The sequence below is a fragment of the Chelmon rostratus genome, chromosome 3, assembly GCF_017976325.1.
Source record: "Chelmon rostratus isolate fCheRos1 chromosome 3, fCheRos1.pri, whole genome shotgun sequence".
Taxonomy (NCBI): domain Eukaryota; kingdom Metazoa; phylum Chordata; class Actinopteri; order Chaetodontiformes; family Chaetodontidae; genus Chelmon; species Chelmon rostratus.
The window spans coordinates 11,536,630-11,554,861 of NC_055660.1; the positions used below are offsets into that span (position 1 = coordinate 11,536,630).

Consider the following 18,232-nt stretch of genomic DNA (forward strand, 5'->3'; position numbering starts at 1 on the left):
TCAAACTTTCAAGAAAGAATAAGTCTTCAAGTCTGTTTTCATTGCATCAAACCTGCTTTGTGCTACAGTCTGCTAATGTTAATGGGTCCTTATAGACAGTTTGAACACTGCATCATTTCTGATTGGACGGCCGGTCTCCTACCTGCAGGTAGCGGTGGCTCACAGCTTCCTGATTCAGAGTAACAAACTCTGAGGAGCCCTTCTTGGCCATGTCCACCAAATATCCAGTGACCGCACTCGCTCCAGTGTAGACGGGAGCCTTCCACAGGAGGACCAGAGATTGACCTCTGACCTCACTGAAGCTCAGGTCGTAGGCTGGACCTGCAGGTAACACAGAATAGAAAACATAAGAACACGAGCAGGGCCAAAGAGGAAACAAGTCTGTGGTCAGTGTTCTGTCTGTAGTTTGGCTGCATGTTGTAGTCAGTGATACATGTTAAACATGTAACATAAACACTTAACTGATTTCCTTGTTCTGACTTCAGACAGGTTGTTATATTTTTATGACCCTTGTACTCATAAAATCTTTTCAAAGCCCTTGTTTGTGACTAAAAAACAAGAAATTGTAAGTTCACTGAAAAGAAGCAACAAATTGCTTGAAAATTAATCTCAAGTCCTTTTGTGACCTCAATGTAATCAAAACATCATCATCATCTTTCACATTTTCACAACAAATTCAGGCAAACCAGCAAGAAATCAGCCAATCAGGAGAAAACAGAAAGGCCTGTTAATCAAAGAGACAAAGGGCACAAAAGTTAGCCCATGGGATTCAAATCCTTTGAAAACCAGGAATGAAAATCCATTGTTATTGATCAATGCACCTTAAACATGCTTATTTATTGCACATTTAACAGCTGAGCTAAGAGCGTTTGGTGCATTTTTTGCAAGTAAAAATCTTTCTTTACAAGTCTTTACATTGACAGATACCCAGCAGCCCTGCAGCAGCTAACAGCCCCATCAGGCATCCTGAAAGATGACGTCTTCCGTCCGACTCACACGCTTATCATTCAATAGCATAATACCCAGGACAGACAGCTGTGAGTGTTGTATTATTTCAGAAGCAGTGATGGCTCTCCTACCTGGCTCCTCCATGGTCCAGGCTTCACATTTCATAGGAATGCTGGGAGCAGACGGCACGCCGACACCGGCCAGGTTAGCGGCCTGGACCTTAAACTCGTAGAAGGTTCCCTCCGTCAGATTTTCAACCTGAAGATACAGTGAGAGATGAGACGTGATTATTAGATTTGATGAATAACTGGTCAGATGCTCTGAATCCATCTAAAAAATCAGAGTTTTGTGAGTTGTTGAGCGAGAGAAAACGTTCTAAAGTTCGTGCAACACTGTCTGTGACAAATTCTTAATTGTTCTCTCTTGTACATTCGGCAAACATAACACTTAAGGTTATTAGTTTCTATTAAAAACATTGTGTCAGTTTGTCCAGGTGTGTTGCAGTGCCAATGTGTAGGCGACTCTGTGACTAGAAAAATCATCTGCCTTGTGAAGAGCAGATCAGATGCACAGATGAGATGTCGCACATATAGTTATTTCATACTGTGTATCATTCATTTACACTTGTGTTGCTTTTATTTTCCTCACAGGTCTCTAAATTTGACAACCTGTATTTTATGTTGGGTAAAAACAAATATCTGTACCAGTGTTGTGTTGTGTAGAGGCCAGCATGTTGGACTGCATTTACACCAAAGATCCAAACACAAGGTCAAGCAGACCTGATCACACTCCAGTCATTAATGCATTTACACCTTGAATTAACGTTCCTTCTTTCTTCTCTGGATAATGTGTCCGGATGCAGATCGCATTTTAATACCAGGTGTGAAAAGGGTCTAAAGTCTGTGATGATTGGTTTGACATCTCTAAGGAGTTAGTTCTCTGTTGAGTTTCTAAGTTTCCAAAACAAACTTGCATCCATTAATTTTTTTCATAGTGTAGCTCTGTGCGAGGTTGAGGCCACTCACAGTGCAGATCCTCTCGGTCACGCCCGTCAGGTTGACCTCCTTCCACACCAAAGTGTCGGCGTTGCGCTTGTCGATGTAGTAAGCGTTGACCTTGGAGCCGCCACAGTGTTTGGGACTCTTCCAGGCCACAGTTATGGAGGAGCCGTCGCTGCTCAGCATGGTGATGCCAAAGGGAGCGCTGGGAGTTGCTGAATCACGTAAAATAAGGTTTTACATAAATTCTGTGTACTTATCTTCTACACCCTCATACAGAGTATCTTAATGACAAATTTGTGTTTGATTATTTCAATTAACTGTGAGCAAACTAGATTCATGTGATCTACTTCAACATCACAGTGTAAAAACGCATTGAACAAAAGGTTTTTAGCTCCTGAGCTGAATAAATATGCAGTAGTTTTATGTGGCACGAGTGTTTCTGTGGTCTGTCTGGCGCCAAGTGAGGCAGTTTGTTACCACTGTGTAAGGTGACATTGAAAATATGCACTTCTGTGATTAAAACACATTATGCAAAGTGGACAAAGTGGGTAAGTCAGGTGGGAGAAAATTACCAGAACTGCTTCATACATACCATATTCCACCCCTTTGCCTGGATAGAGTGATGAAATGAGCCACACTGAGCATCAAACTGAACATCCATCATGTTTCTGACACCTCAGTAATCCCATAATCTTTTGTTTTCAGTCGCATGTGTATTAAAGCACTCATCTGTTCCTCTGGAAACAGTTTCCATCTGTATTTGTGTCATGTGACGTAGCTCTCACCGAGGGCGGGCTCCACAGCAATGGGAGAGGACTCCTGAGACTCTTCGCTGAGGCCAAAGAGGTTGACGGCTTGGACACGAAACACGTAGGTCTCCCCTGGGATCAGGCCGTGGACCACAAACCTGACACACGCACACGCACACACAATTAAAAGTTGTTGCCAAAATAAGACAAAATGATATAATTTGCTAATCCTCTCATCTGAAAACAGTACAAAGAAGACAATATATTTAATGTTTGACTTCATCAACTTCATTGATTTTTGTAAATATCTGCTTATTCTGAATCTGTCAGAAACAAGTTTCAAACAAGTTGGGACGATGCAACAAAAGACAAAACACCTGTTTGGATCATTCCACAGGTAAACAGGTTGATTGGTAACAGGTGATAGTATCATGATTGGGTATGAAAGGAGCATCCTGGAAAGGCTCAGTCGTTCACAAGCGGGGATGGAGCGAGGTTCGCCACTTTGTGAACACATGACTGTATAAAGGAGATTATGAGCTTGTTTGCAAATGACTGATTCTGTTTTTAGTTACATTTTACACAGCATCCAAAACCTGGGGTTGCAGAAAGATGAAAGTAAGTAAAAAACATCAAAAAGAAGCAACAACTCATGACTTCTTTTTGTTTTCTTCTTTTGTCATTTTCATTAGAATTTGATATATTAGGAATCCATAACGTGCTGAACCCTCTCTGCCTTGTGAATCGCAGCAGGACTCTGTCAGTTCTGAACACTCACCTGGTGTGTTTGAAGGGTTTGTGGTTACAGGGGAACCACTCCTTGGCTCCAACGACGCGGCCGTCGATGTAGTATCCCATTAGGTGTTTCAGATGTTTGGGAGCCTCCCACTGCACAAACACAGACGACTTGGTGTTTCTGGTGGCAACAACCTGCCCGGGAGCAGAGGGGACACCTGTGCAGGGGGAGAGAAGTTGATTTTAGTGGTTTCATGTGTGTGTGTGTTTCATGTTTTACCTTCAATTTATGTGTTTTACATTACATTTCAAAATGACATATAGAAATATAGAAAAAACAAAAAAAATCCAGGTACATCGATATGCAGATATATAGCAAAAAAGCTTGATTTACTACATCAGGATAATTCAGACGGCATCAGATTAGCTGTCAATCACAGGGATTCATTACCTGACTTTTTTAAACATGTGACCACCTACTCTTTCTGGAGGCAATGTAATAACTCCCATCCAGGTGCTTCTCATGCAACGGAAACACTGATGATTATCTATCAATAGTACTGACTGCAGGCCTAATGCAGTCAGTTTAATGTCACGTACTGTACTGTAGATTACATAACATCACTTATAAAACATGCAGCACTCAAAGGTGTGTCCTCTTGGTGTTTTCAGAGAAAGGTGAGCTGCCATTGTGCATTACGTGAACAAACGCTGAGTGAGTTTGTGTCTATGAAACTGGTTTGGCGTCTGGGTTGGGATAACACAACAAGAAGAGGAAGTTTTTGTTGGAAGCTTCGTATACAGTATGACTTTGAGCTCAGGATGCTACAGTGAAATGTTTTGACTTATAATAAATGCAAAACAATGAGCTATAAGAACTATAAGTAGCACCAGATGAGTCACTCGCAGTGCATTGCGTGATGTTACAGCAGTGTGAGACAGTGCTTTTAAAAGTGCTTCCATTAAACTATACATACCAACCGGCAGCTCAGTACCTGGAACATACAGCGATTCACATTAAACAAGAGGTCAGTTTCAGCATTTCATGTGTTTGCAGATAATTTGTACGTTTGCAGAATGTTTGCTAAAGCTATAATTCACAAGCGCTGCTTTAGAATCTTTTTATCCTGTCAGCAACTAAACTAAAGATCCCAAGTTTGCAATCGAAGGCAACCTAAAATTTCCACATTTCCTTCCCACATTTTTCCTCGATTTTGCTCATTTTGCCTCCTTTTGTTGTGAAGAAAAGGTTAACTAACCCACAATGTGTTAGAAACATAGAAGAGGTATTATTTGTTGCACCCGTCATTTTTTAATTTCCTCCTCAGATCTAACATCTAATGAGGGAAAGGACTGTTGAGTTCAGACAGCAAAGTTAATCTCATTTTAGAATAAAATCCTCATTACACACTTTCTTTTTGTCCTTAATTTTAATTTGCCCAATTTTTGCTCTCTTCATGTGCATTAAACAAAGTACTGGCACCAGAGGGGGAACATAAAAAGCCTTCATTTAAGACCCTTGAAGACCTTTATCCAAACTGCTTTTGACCATCACCACCAAAGTGTGGGATTTTGGGGGCATCAGTGGGTAAAACAATTAGCTAGTGTACAACCATTAACAGATACTGAAGATTTGCACAAAATCTGATTTATTGGCTGAATGAACAATAGAATAGATAAAAATAAGTACTCCAACTGTCTTGTAATGTGTGTCCGTGTGTGCAAATTGTATGTATTGTACTTATGTACGACACAGATCCCAGCCCTTACCATCCTCATCGACCTTTTGGATGGGCTCCGAGGGCACCGAGGCCTCACTGGAACCGTACATGTTGACCGAATACACTCGGAACTGGTACTTTTGCCCGTCTTGCAAATCAAAAACTGGGTAACGAGGGGAGTGCAGTTTGACTGCCGTGTTGATCCGCTGCCATGCTCCAGTGCCTGCTAAGCACTGCGGGAGAGTCGGGGAGGGGGGACATGAGAAGGTATAGCCATCTGCGATGCAAACTCATCAATGTAGCACAAACACAAACAGGAGCTTTCAGGGGACAGATCAAGTGTTCATCGTTGGGGCTCAGTTTAGTTTGCATTTGGCCGAAACCGGAATGAATAAATCACTGATGTGTAAATCTGAAATTTCAAAGTGTGTGTGTGTCTTAATGGTAAAAGCTGCAATCATCATTATATTACAGAGCACCTACTAAACCCCAACCAGAGTGGATTTCTGGGGCCAATAGCAATATTGTTATTTAAGATATATATAATTTATCTTTTACAGAGACACATAAAAATAAGAAACATGTAGGCAAGGATTGCTTTTGTTTGTGACAAGAAGAATAAATGAACAAATGAAAAATAAAGTTGAAGACAATGTTGAATGTCATTATCATAGATAAAAATAAATACAACAAAAACACATTAAATGTGAACTGAAAAAAGATCTAAACACTACATAAAATTATTTGCATATCTGCCAGCATTTATGCAGATATTAATACATCTGTACCAATGCTGAGTGGCAATATGAATCCTGTCAGTCTGGCTTCTCGTAGCAATCATATTAAGCTACATATGGTTAATTGTCAGCTATTCGCGTAAAATTGTAGATGTGATTTGGATTTTTTTGGCCATATTTAGATTTTGCATTGATTGCAAACAGGCGGAGCCCCAACAATACGAGTGATACACATTGAGCTTCTAGTGGCTTCATGTTTATGTGCTTAGAAGATTACATAAGCATAAAGAACACGTGAATCCTCTTAAACTCTGAAGGACGCAACGGTTTATCTTTACACACTCCTGCTGTGCAGCTTGAAGAACTGTTCAAACCTACAAAACCATTAATGGAGATCTCAAAAAAATGTACCAAGTGTGGCCACAAACAGAACTGCATGTGATGCTCACATGCAGTTCGGGAAAAGGCTAATTAGTTTAGAGTTTTTTAGAGCTTAAGAGGTCAGTGTCTTCTTTATCTCTTCAGTGCACAACAGAGCTTCACAGTGGGCTACATTGATGGAAACTGATGGCCACACACCTTCTCGATGACGTACCACAGCGGAGCTCGTCCGCGGGGGCTGGGAGGCTTCCAGCTCAGCACGACATACGATTTGAAAATCTCGGACGCGTGCACGTCGGTGGGCTCCCCCGGGATCGTTACATAGCCTAGATTGGGAGTGAATGGTGTTGAGGGCTAAAGTACACGCCGTTGCAGAAGTCCCACATTATGTGTTTTTTTTAGTGTGTTGTAAAGTGGTTTTAAGAATGTATTTCATCATATTGTTTTAATAAATATAGTTTTGTTAAAGAGGGTACAACTGAATGAACTTACAGCCGACAGTGCTGATTGGTGGACAGCAGCATCTTTTCCTAATTCAATTAAAGAGCTGAAGTTCTGTCCTCTTAGCCAGACTTCATTGTCTTACACAGTTTCTTTCATTCGTCTTTCTAAAGGCTGAGCAGGGAGTGTTTTGGTCATTATTCTGATCCATTGGCTCATAAAATATGTCTGCAGCATTTTAACAAAAATCAATAGCATTCAATAGCAGCAGCAACACATCCATTGGCATAGAAGAGCTGTCAAAGCCCCACCGGAGGCTCAGGATATGGACATATAACACCATGTTTCAGCTGTTTAAAAGGAAAGATGAAAGAATCCCCTTCATGAGAATCAATCCTGCAGAAACAGATGCATATGTCCTGAAATGTCTTGAATAGAGCCTTTACAGATTGGTATGTTATGTTGTAGTGAAACGTGGGACTTCTTCAATAGCCTTATGTGTAAAACGATACCAAAGTGTTGACATTATTTTTTAGTTCTTGAATTAGTTTTTGAGTAAAAGGTTTGCTTTATGTAGAGGAGGAGATACTCAGCACACTTTGAAGGAGGAAAATGTTTTAAGTGGTTTAATGGAAAAAGATAAATAAATAAAATTTCAGTGGATTAAAGCACAAGTTAGATCAAAGAGGACACCACAACAGGGCGGGAGGAGACGGGAAAATAGTTTGTTCTGTGTAGCGTTAAAATCAGCATGTTAGAGCAGACGTTATGTTTAATTCTGAGAGACCAGATCAGTGTTTATACATCACTTTGTTTTGTAAAAGTTTCATGTTTTAACATTTGAGAGAAGCTTCTCTGGTGTCAGTGGGTGGAGAAGTCCACAATCTGAAGCAGTTTGATTTTACTGATATACTATAATGTAGAGATGTAGTAAAGGTTAATGTTAATCTACATTTCTATTTACATTTCAGAATTCTTATTAAACTGCATGTTTATGTACTACCGTTTCAAGATGTTCAGTTTGTTATCGTGATGAGGTTTGGAAAGAGGGGGAGGTGTTAGTATTTGGTTTGGGTGAGATTCCGAAGTGGTTTAAAGGATTAAAATCACTGAACCCAGATCAGTTTTGTATACTACTGTACCTTCCAGGTCATCATCCTTGATCACTATGTCGTACTTTCCTTCGATTTTAATCACTGTTGCAGGGAACGACAACAACAGACCTGTTAGGAAACAGTCGTGTCCCGCCGGTTTGTATTTTTTATTTACCTTCCTCGGTACCTTGCAGCCTCTCGCTCTCGGCGGCATCGAGGGCGGTCACTTTGTCAGACTTGCGGGACGGCCTGCTGATGCCGGCGCTGTTCACGGCTCGGACCCGGAAGTGGTAGGAGTGGCCCACGCTCAGACCGTGCACCGGGTATTTACAAATCTTCACCGGGGCGTCGTTGCACTGGACCCACTTGTCGCTGCCGGCTTCACACCTGCAGACGCCATCAGTATAATGACATCATCAGCAAGAAGATCCCATTTTCATGTCCAGATGTTTATTAAAGACGCTGACGCTTGCTTGTGTGTAAAGAAAACATCAAAAGCGACGAGAATTCACAGTTTTTCCTCAAATAATATAAAGTACTTTTAGAGTAAATTAACTTTTCATCATTAAAAATTTACTGCAGCACCAAAATTAACATGTATGATTTCAAATATAAACATAACAATAATTTTGATAATGATTTTTACTATATATATGTCTTACTATACATTATTATTGTTAATATTGTTATTAATGGTAATACTATAGTATTAGTATTAGCAGTAGTAGTGTTCTATTTATCTTGTTACTTAACGTTGAATGTTGCACAACACATCAGTTTCTATATGGACGGCTGCTATTTATTGTAGCATAATACACAAAGTTTACATATTTATGTTTCCATATTTCATACTGTTTTCTATTATTTATGGTTGATTTGTATTGTAGTATAGTGTACATATATTGTCGCATTTTTTCACTATTGATTAATGAACAAATTGTTTCAAACTGTGAGCTACAAGAGGCTAAAATGCTCAGAGGAGCTGCAGCCCCTTTCACATGACACTGAGTCATTTGATCAATAGATCATTAATATAAACAAACACTGATTGATTGAGTGCAGCTTTAAATAAAAACTGTGACAACACAACATACTTTCACTGATTTCCTCTTGACTGTACTGATGTTAGTGTGCCAACTCTGTGCTATTAAAAGAAAGGCTGAAGAGTTTTCATGGCGCAGACTGACCGATCAACAAAGTATCCACTGATTGCAGCCTCATTGACGGTGTTGGGGGGTTTCCAGGCAACCAGGACATAGTCTGAGTTGATGTCATACGCCTTTACGCTCATTGGTGCACCAGGGGCCCCGGCCGCAGAGGGGGCGGCATCTGGGGAACAAGGAAATGAGGATGAAAAGGAGGGATACAGATAGAAAGGTGGACAGATGAGACCAATCTGGAATTATAAAAATCCAAAATATTCAATTTGTTTTCTTGTGCTGTGTTTGTTCAACCTTTCAGGAAAATGTTTTGCTTCTATTTCTACACGCCTGTTTGATGTCTGTATATCTGCGTGTGTGCTTGTTGAACAAGATAATGATTAAAAACCCTCCATTTGATTTGAATCAAAACTCAAACCAGACGTGACTATCATGGGAACTGACTGAAGTCCTTATTAATTAATGGTTTGCAGACCAGCCACAAAGAAAATAATCCCTCATTTTGTCATGTTGAGGCACATCCTGAGATCAGGTTTTGTGAGAACTGAGTGAACTTTAACTGAGTTTATGAGCCTGTTTCACGCTGTGTGCAACTGATGTGACATTTGTAATGGGTTGAGTTTTGGCTTGAGTCCTAACACCATGACTGTGTTGAAAAAAAGATGTATAAAATATTTAGATCAACCAGTTTGTCCATCCAGCAGTTCGCTAGCAAAGACACAAAGGCCAGAAGAGACCATGTTGACTGTCTGTCATCTTTCAAACAAACCATCGAGATTTTCTGCTTGTGGCCCTTTAGGATAAAAGAGGATTTAGATGTATGTAGGTCTCTTGTACTGAAATCATTAATAAGCCATTTGCTACATGACGCAGAGAAATGTACCTGAAACAAACAGGTAGGCGCTGTGCTCAGCGGTGCCGTCCTTTGTAAAGATGCGGAGGGTGTACAGGCCCTCATCGTCCTTGGCCAGATGAGGCAGCGTCAGGCGGGCCACGCCTCCACCCACCGCCATCTCTACCAGTTTACTGGGTTTCAGCAGTTTATCTGTTGCACCAGTGAGGATGAATAAATAGATGAGTAAAATGATAATGAAATGCAAACACATATAATAAAATAATAGGTTGGAATAAAGCAAAACTGAGTTGAGTTTTACCGTCTCTGTACCACTGGGCGAGGGGTGGTACATTGGGGAGGTCGGGGACAACCACCATGCTACACACCAGGCTGATTGAGCCGCCCTCCACACCAAAGCTCACTGAGAAGCGGTCGAGCAGGGTGACCTCCAGCTTACTAGCGTGGATCTCAGTCAGATGGGGCACTGAGCAAGAAGTGAGACATCGCTATTAATAGTCGTTAAAGTTTCACAGCATATTTATTGAGATTAAGACAAGAATGATAACGCAGTATTCAAAATGATACAGTAACGTCAGATATGGATGTAAGCTTGGTTGTTTCTGCACTGCACTCTCAAAGCAAAATATCTTAAAGATCAGCCAAGAACACCAGAGGTATGTTTTATCCATTTATTTTCAAAGAAAATGGAAATATATATGTTAGAAAATGATTGCATTTGAATTTAAAATGGCATAAAAAAGTTGTTAAAAACCCATTAAAGCACATTTAGAGGAAGAAACTGCCTTCAAGTTTAGAGGGCCCTTTAAGGTCCATAGAAAAATGTAGAATATTTGCAACAAGCTCAACATTTTGCATTCAATTTTGTGATTTACAGAATTATTCTGATTTCTGTGATGAGCTGATACAATATTTGCTTGATTTTCAATAAATCCTGTGCAGCATTTTGCACAGTGGATGTTGTACTTTTGAGAAACTGAGGCAACCAAAGAATGCAGCAATCACTTAATAATCAATGTGTCCTCAGAAGTGGAAAACACATTTTAAAATTCTAATTAATAATATTTTTATTTGACCTTTTGATCCTGTCACCAACCTCATGGTGTGAAAAATGTTGTTGTGGTGTCAAGAAATTAAAAGTGATGATGAGGCGTTCTGGCAATTTTAAAGTTTCACTGATAAAAGAAGAGAACCACATTACTACTCGTCTGATTTTAACAGACTCGGGACTCATAATGAGTTTCACTAATGTGTTTCAACATTTTGTTCGGAGCACATACAGAAGCTGTCTCATGGGACAAATTATTTGCTTAATGATCTAATCTCGTAAGAAGTGTATGAATGTTTTATTACATCACCAAGGGCTGAACTATGTGGTGAGAGCAGAGGTTTCTCTTGTTTTTACATGTTTCTGGACGAGACAGCAGCTTCTTACAATAGTTTCCACTGCCTATCAGGCCCCTCACATGCACTGCTATTTGTAGCCAACTGATGCCATGTGGTTGAACTGATTGCATCTTAAAAACACCCCACACCCCCCATCCAGATAGCTCATCTCACCTAACCCAAGATGGCAGGACTCCGCGGCTCCTGAGGGTCCTGTGAGGAAGAGGAAATCGTGATAACATGAGAGGTGAATAGTGTCTGAATGTTGCAGAGCGAGAGAAAGAGAGAGTGACTTACTCTTCACAGTAACTGTAGCCTTGCTGGTAGCCGTGCCGTACTGGTTGGTGGCCACAGCACTGTACTCGGCAGTATCACTCACAACACACCTACAAGAGCGGAAGACCAAGACAGCATAGAAAAACATGATGTCAATGAATCAGATACAGCATATCCACATGAAACAACAGTATATCCGTATCTTATACTAGCTGACTGATGTGGTTTATATGATATTGATGAGCACTTTCTTACTATTATACATTTATATACACATAAATATTTTTATCTAAAATACTTAAATGCTTTTTAAATACAAATGAATGTCAGCTGTTAATAGAAACTCTAGTTCTACAGAGATGGAATGATGCAGCCCTAAAAAAATCACTCAATGCAAACATGATAAATAGTAGCAATTAAGACTTGGATCAAGACAACAGAACATAATTCTTTTTTCATCTTAAACACTAATTATGGGGAAGTATAAAGTGATAATTAGGTTTAAAGAGGATAAACACTGAAATGTGACACTGAGAATAAGGTAAATGAATGTCTACTCCTGTAAAATGGCTCATGGGAGCTCCTCCTGTGTTTGAACTGATTCATCCCTTTTCTTTATGATCACAATATTCCAAGAAATGTTGAAAAAGAAAAAAGGCCAAAGGTGTAGATTTTGTTTTGGACTGTTTTTTTGAATAAACGAAACAAACCTGAAATCGTGTGAATATTACTTTGTTCTTTTAAATACACCTTTCTCAACCAACAACACAATATCATTACAGAGACCATAAAGGGAGATACTACAGGTGAATAGGATACAAGTTTTAACTGATAAATATCACCATGAAACTTCCCCAGTTCCATTAACAAAATATTTCTTTTTATACTACAAGTTTTCAAAAAACTTATTTTTAAATATGCAAATGAGCCATTCAGAAATCTGAACATTGGATAAAGCCAGGCTCAAAATTCTTGTTTCATTTTGTTGACTTACTAGAGTCAAAGGTTTTAACAGAGAGAGTTTTTGGAGATCTCATTTTATCATGCTATAAATCTGTCAGCAGCCAGAAAAAATCTATTTTTGTTCTTAGGAATGTTGTAAAATGTTGTATTAATCAGGCTATGAATGATATATGAACAAACGTCTGTGTAAAAACCTTTAGAATATGGAGAGAAGTTTGGTGTATTTAAAGCGACCTTCAGAGATGTGTATTGTAAATTCCATACATAACATACATACATTTTTAGACCAAAAATAAGGCCCTACCGATGAATAGAGTAAAAATAGATATCAGCACGAAACATCCCCAGTTCACTGCTTACATTGAAATCTTATGTTTAAATACGCAAATTAGTTATTATTTTAGTATATTTTAGTATGTTTTAGCTGCTGTTGGTATATTTTATTGTTTATTGTTTAAGTATATTTTTATTATTATATTTTCATTTCCGGTATATTTTTATTGCATTTACGCATATTTTTACTGCATGTTAGTTTATTTTATTCTAGTATCTTTATTTTATTTTATTATCTTTCTTATCTTTCTTATTATCTTGTTTCCAACATGGGGGTTTCAATGCAGATTTCATTGACATGCTATGCTCAATGACAATAAAGGCAATCTTGAATCTTGAATCTTTTATTTTCCCATAGAAACAGGTAGCATGTCCACATTTAACTTGACAGCCAAGAAGGATTTGAGCAAGAGGCAACAACCAGCTGAAAACTGAGCCCATCTTAAAGTCTTGGCACTTTAACATTGGTCCACGCAGCAGCTAAGCTCTTTCTTTCCTCAACAACACGGCAGCGGCTCTTCAAGGTCAGCTGTAAACTCTTCAAGTCAATGTTTGATTACAGCACAAGACATCATGTACCGCCTCTTTTGAAAAACAGCCACTGAAAAGAAGTCGCACCAAGGCAGCGGCGCCCTTTTGACAGTGACTGAAGAGGAGTCTGAGGGTGAGAATAGAAGGACGAAATGTGACCTTCACTCTGGGCGGAACTATTTTAAAAGAGGATCCATTTTCTCAGCTGTGGGGGACATAAAGTGAGTGTGTGCTCTCCTTCCAATAGGGCTTTTCACTGGGGCTCTGAATGAGAAGATTCTTTAACTTCTTTTATGAAGTTAGGGACATAAATGACCCTGTAACGCACTGACAGAGGAGCATATATATATTCAACGCCTCAGAGAGAGTGAGGGAGCGTTGCAGTGGGTGGAATTCATGGCTCGAATGACGCAAAGGTCAGCACTTCGACACCAACAGCTGAGGAGTCTTGAGGATGACGAACAGGCCAACAGGCTGGACCCTGGCCCTCAATCTCACAGTCCTCCCTCTCCCTCTCTAACCACCCATCTTTTAAGTTTAAACACACAGAAAGTAAAGGAAGAGCACCAAAATATTACACATTAAGGGTAAAGAGTCAAAGTCTAAACCCCTTCTGTTCTTTTGTTTTCCTTCTTGTAACCAGCTTCTTTTATATTTTATAAATTTCACGTTTCCATACTTATTGGAACCATATTATTCACTATTACTGAGTCTGAATTTTGCAGTCTGAGTTTGAATAGTGTATAAGAAGAAAGAAGAAGAAATGGTATTCAGTTAAGAATAAGCTTACTTATTGTGCTCAATCATATCATCTTGCACTGATTTATATCTTTGAGGTCTTGTCTGTGCTCCATTAACATATCATGTGATTGCTGTCTAATTAGTCACATGTAAGCCAGTACGTTAGAGGTAATCAATGGAGCAGGACAGTTTTCTGATTGGTTTTTCTGAGGCTTTAAGGCTAAACTGAATAGTGAGTGGGTATTTTAGGACTCCAATAACCAATCAGTTTATTTTTGCATTTTGTTCCTGCCTTATTTATGCCATGTGGAATACCAAATCTTGGACACCTACATGAGTCAGAGATGTTACATCCTGCAGAGGTGGCAAAGGAAGGCTTTAAAAAAAAATATATCTGTTTTTATGTTTTAACTTTGCAGTGTTGTGTTTTTACTGTACCTGCTAATGATCAAACTGTGGACTCCATACTTGTTTTCAATCTTGTACTTTCCTGGGTAGCTCAGTGGGTCGACTGGAACTCCACCTTTATACCTGCAAACAGTTAGCTGTGAGTGATCTGGTCACACCTACATGCTCTCGCTTTAAACTGGTCAGTATGTGTGTGGTTATACATGACTCTCTGCGGTCCATCCAACGACAAAGTGAATTGTGTTGTGTTCTTAAATGGCAGCAGATATTTACAAGGCGGCGGCTAGTGGGAGGGTATGCTAAACCTTGTAGACAGGTACTGATGGGATTGAAGGAATGCTAACGATGCTAACAAACCACTTTCAGGGGAGAACAAAAATCCATGCTGTATTTCTGGCCAGCATAATATTAAACAGCTAATAAAGTGTCAAAATATACATTTCTACCTTCTTCCTAACTCTCGTATATGTACACATTCTTGCGTTGTTTTCATTATGTAAAATAAGGTCAATAGTGTCATTGGCTAAGGCACTTAAAAGGTGAGTGTTTACCACTTCATAATACTTCATACTTAAATTGTACATTTTTAAAATGTGGTTTTGCTCATTCTGACGTAAAAAGCAAACTGACATCCAATCTAAAACCACCCGTGTGAGATGTGAATATTCTGACCATTTGACAATGGGCCTTGGGTTTCCCTGCACGGTGCAGAACAGTTTCACAGGAGTCTTCTCCCACACCGTGTGTGGCCGCAGGGCAACCACAAAGTCCGGCATCTTGGGGATTTCATCCAAAAAATCCACCCTCTTAGCCATCATGTCCTTAACCTGGAGAGAGCAAACAGCATCGAGTGAATGTGCACAAATTACAGCATAGTGACACAACACTGGCTCTGCACTCCATCATGTTGTACTGTATTTGAAATGAAACAGTGCCTGGAGCTTAAGTTCTACTTTGCATCTATAAGGGTGTTGACCGTGTAAAGCGAATACACAGACCGACTGTTTCTATGAAAATTAGTCATCATCAATCAGTCATTATAAAGCCTTCCATGCTGTACACATGCTGTCATCATCAACATATCCAATCCGACATTACTATCAACAGATCTCAAATGAGCCCAAACCAGGATTAGAGGTGAAGTCAGCAGGCAACAGTTAGACCTGCAGTTAACAACAGAGCATGATGTTTAACTTTAGCATCAACCATCTGTCCTCGTACACTGAGATGAGGCAGGACTAATTCAACTATACAGCACCATTCATTCACAGTGGATATTTCACAGTATTACATAATGTTATGGATTAATATATTGTCATTATTGTTTATAAATCTGCGATAAAAATAGAAACAGTTCATGCTCTTCTATTGATTAAAGTTGATCAAATATGTCAGAGCTTGCGTGTCTGTTTGAAAACACCAATGATCTTTCTATTTTCATCACTTCAATTAAAATTTTATTTATGTTCTTGTTACCTCGTGAATTTAGGAACTTTATAAACGGGACTCTAGATGCTTGATAATTGCTATATACGAGCTAAATATCAGCTTTACTGTGGAAACAGTGCATCAGCAGCCAATACAGTACTTCTCAGTTTTGTGGCTATTGAACAACAGAACATTTTAACATATGCACTGCAGCAACAAGACCAGGTGGTCTATAAAAGATAAAAGTACAGTTGAGTGTCATCTGCATATGTGGGATCTGAAATGTGCGATAAATAATAAGGAAATGATTTGTTCTGTGTCATTTCACACTCAGACGTCAACCTGCTTAAACATTGTGCACAGACCTGTGAATCTAAGGTGTTGGCTATTATAACTAAGCTCATCAAACCTATTAGCCAGCTAAACAAATCAACAAAACACCTTTACAAAATGATTAAATACAGACAGCGTTCCTGGTAAAATGCTGTGCGACCGGCTCTTACCTCTCTCTGGATAGCAAGACTGTCCACTTGGGTCTTGGTGGCTATCCTCATCCTGTGGAGCTCCTCCTGAATAACAGTCAGTCCTTTCCCAACATTCGTAGTCACTCGCTGGTACTCCTCAGTCCCCTCAGCAGTCCTACAAACACAAAACTTAAACTGATCCACTTCTAATCCACCAACCAGCTACATAGAATTGATTAATATCTTTAGTATTATTGAGCGTCAATGATGAGTTGGACTTTTATTTCATCTTATACAGATTATACATAACCTTTCTTATGTTGCCTTTAATGGGCACTAAAATAATTCATTTCCAGCTGTTTGACCTAATCTACATCACAGCTTCTATCTCACAATTAAAAATACAGCAGTGACTAAACTGGAAGACAGACTTGGAAGAATACAGTACACCTGCAAAGTAGACTCCAGCTCACTTTTGTGTATTTCATCAGTGGTATCGACAGCACTAGTACAGCAATAGTGGGAGTTTCACAAGTTAATTTATCGTTGACAGACTGTTTCCATCAGCCACCAGTTAATTCAATATATCTCAGCCACCAATCTAACAGCCACCTCACTAATATGATTGAAAACTTACATGATTACTTGCATGATTACTGATTACTGAAAAATGAACAACTAGTAACACTGAAGAAATGTGCTGTCTTGACTGAGGTCAGCTAGTAGAGACTGTAGTTCAGTATTACCTTACACCGAAAATAGCCTGACATACGACAGCAGCCAATGGGAGCTCACCTCTGCCGGAACACCGGTATGGTATACGCTGGTTCCGTCATAGCCTCTGTGGCCTGGGCCTGCACCTGGCTCACCGATTTAGAGCTTGATTTCCTGTCAGGAAGAGGCCCATCATTACACAATCGTTATTATCATCTGGAAAAATCATCATTACAAAACAGGAAGCAAAAGGAAATGCCACTATAGCAGAATTTCTGGTTTTAGTTTTGCAGAAGCGGCTGCTGAGCTGAGATCTCCCATGATCCACCTCAGGTCTTTCTTGCTTTTGAAGTAGTTTCACAATAGTGCAAAAATTGTGCCTTCTCATCTGTAATATCAGGTTTATATTTGTGTTTCCTTCTCTCTCTGGAGACCCATGTCTCTCCTTTGCACTGCCAACATAATGTAATCCTAAACTATCAATAAAGTATCCTAAGAAATGCTTCATATTTTATGAACATGAATCTGCTGCACAAAGACCAAGTATTTAAATAGACAAAAGTTCTCCTTTGTGACAGCTGATATATAGACGTGCTGTTGCCTCCTTATTCACTGGACTGCAGCTAAAACTATTGTGATAAGGCTGATAAGGCTAGTGTCTGATACACATACAGAGAATTTTACCAATGAGCATCAGGGACATGGAGCATGCATCCAAAAACTATTTTTAAAGGATTCATTTACATGGTTGACATAGTTGACAGAACAGTGACATGTTCTCTATGTTCTCTGACAATCATAACCCTTCAGCCCTCCATGTTTTTATTTTCAAATCACTCTCATGGAAACACTTGGTCAGTACTGATACCAGTATGTTCCGCTCTGGCCTCAGATGTAGGTCAGGTTCAGAGGAGTGGCATGCAACCTCTGACATAAGGCAAAGGCTACATGACAACATGGCAGCTTTGTACAGGATGACCCTGTGATCAGGGCCTGGCTTATAGTGGCTCAGATCTGGGACTTGAGGCAGTTTTACGTTCTACCCTCATCACTCATGACGACGAAGCTAGCACAGCCTTCAACTTGCGTATCGAGTTCAGCGTAATTACGTTGCATAGCAGAGTCGGACTAAGAGCCAGGTCGGGTGCATTGCTTTTTAAAAGCGTGC

At 39.6% G+C, this 18,232-nt stretch overlaps 1 protein-coding gene across 2 annotated transcripts in view; it reads right to left on the bottom strand.

The window, feature by feature from the left end:
- myom2a (myomesin 2a) overlaps nt 1–18,232 on the bottom strand; it is a 30,992-nt gene that overhangs the window by 10,374 nt on the left and 2,386 nt on the right. Inside the window, exons 3-20 of one of the 2 annotated variants that reach the window (XM_041933779.1) lie at nt 17,146–17,238; nt 16,390–16,525; nt 15,131–15,285; nt 14,489–14,581; nt 11,504–11,592; nt 11,381–11,419; nt 10,122–10,286; nt 9,851–10,012; nt 8,995–9,136; nt 7,995–8,194; nt 7,856–7,909; nt 6,471–6,598; nt 5,204–5,387; nt 3,477–3,651; nt 2,735–2,856; nt 1,974–2,161; nt 1,080–1,206; nt 143–321 (exon numbers count right to left, since the gene is read on the bottom strand). In XM_041933779.1, coding sequence (XP_041789713.1) covers nt 143–321; nt 1,080–1,206; nt 1,974–2,161; nt 2,735–2,856; nt 3,477–3,651; nt 5,204–5,387; nt 6,471–6,598; nt 7,856–7,909; nt 7,995–8,194; nt 8,995–9,136; nt 9,851–10,012; nt 10,122–10,286; nt 11,381–11,419; nt 11,504–11,592; nt 14,489–14,581; nt 15,131–15,285; nt 16,390–16,525; nt 17,146–17,238 — 2,431 coding nt within the window. Of the gene's footprint in view, nt 1–142; nt 322–1,079; nt 1,207–1,973; nt 2,162–2,734; nt 2,857–3,476; nt 3,652–5,203; nt 5,388–6,470; nt 6,599–7,855; nt 7,910–7,982; nt 8,195–8,994; nt 9,137–9,850; nt 10,013–10,121; nt 10,287–11,380; nt 11,420–11,503; nt 11,593–14,488; nt 14,582–15,130; nt 15,286–16,389; nt 16,526–17,145; nt 17,239–18,232 lie in introns of both variants that reach the window. The other variant, XM_041933781.1, reaches the window with a different exon arrangement.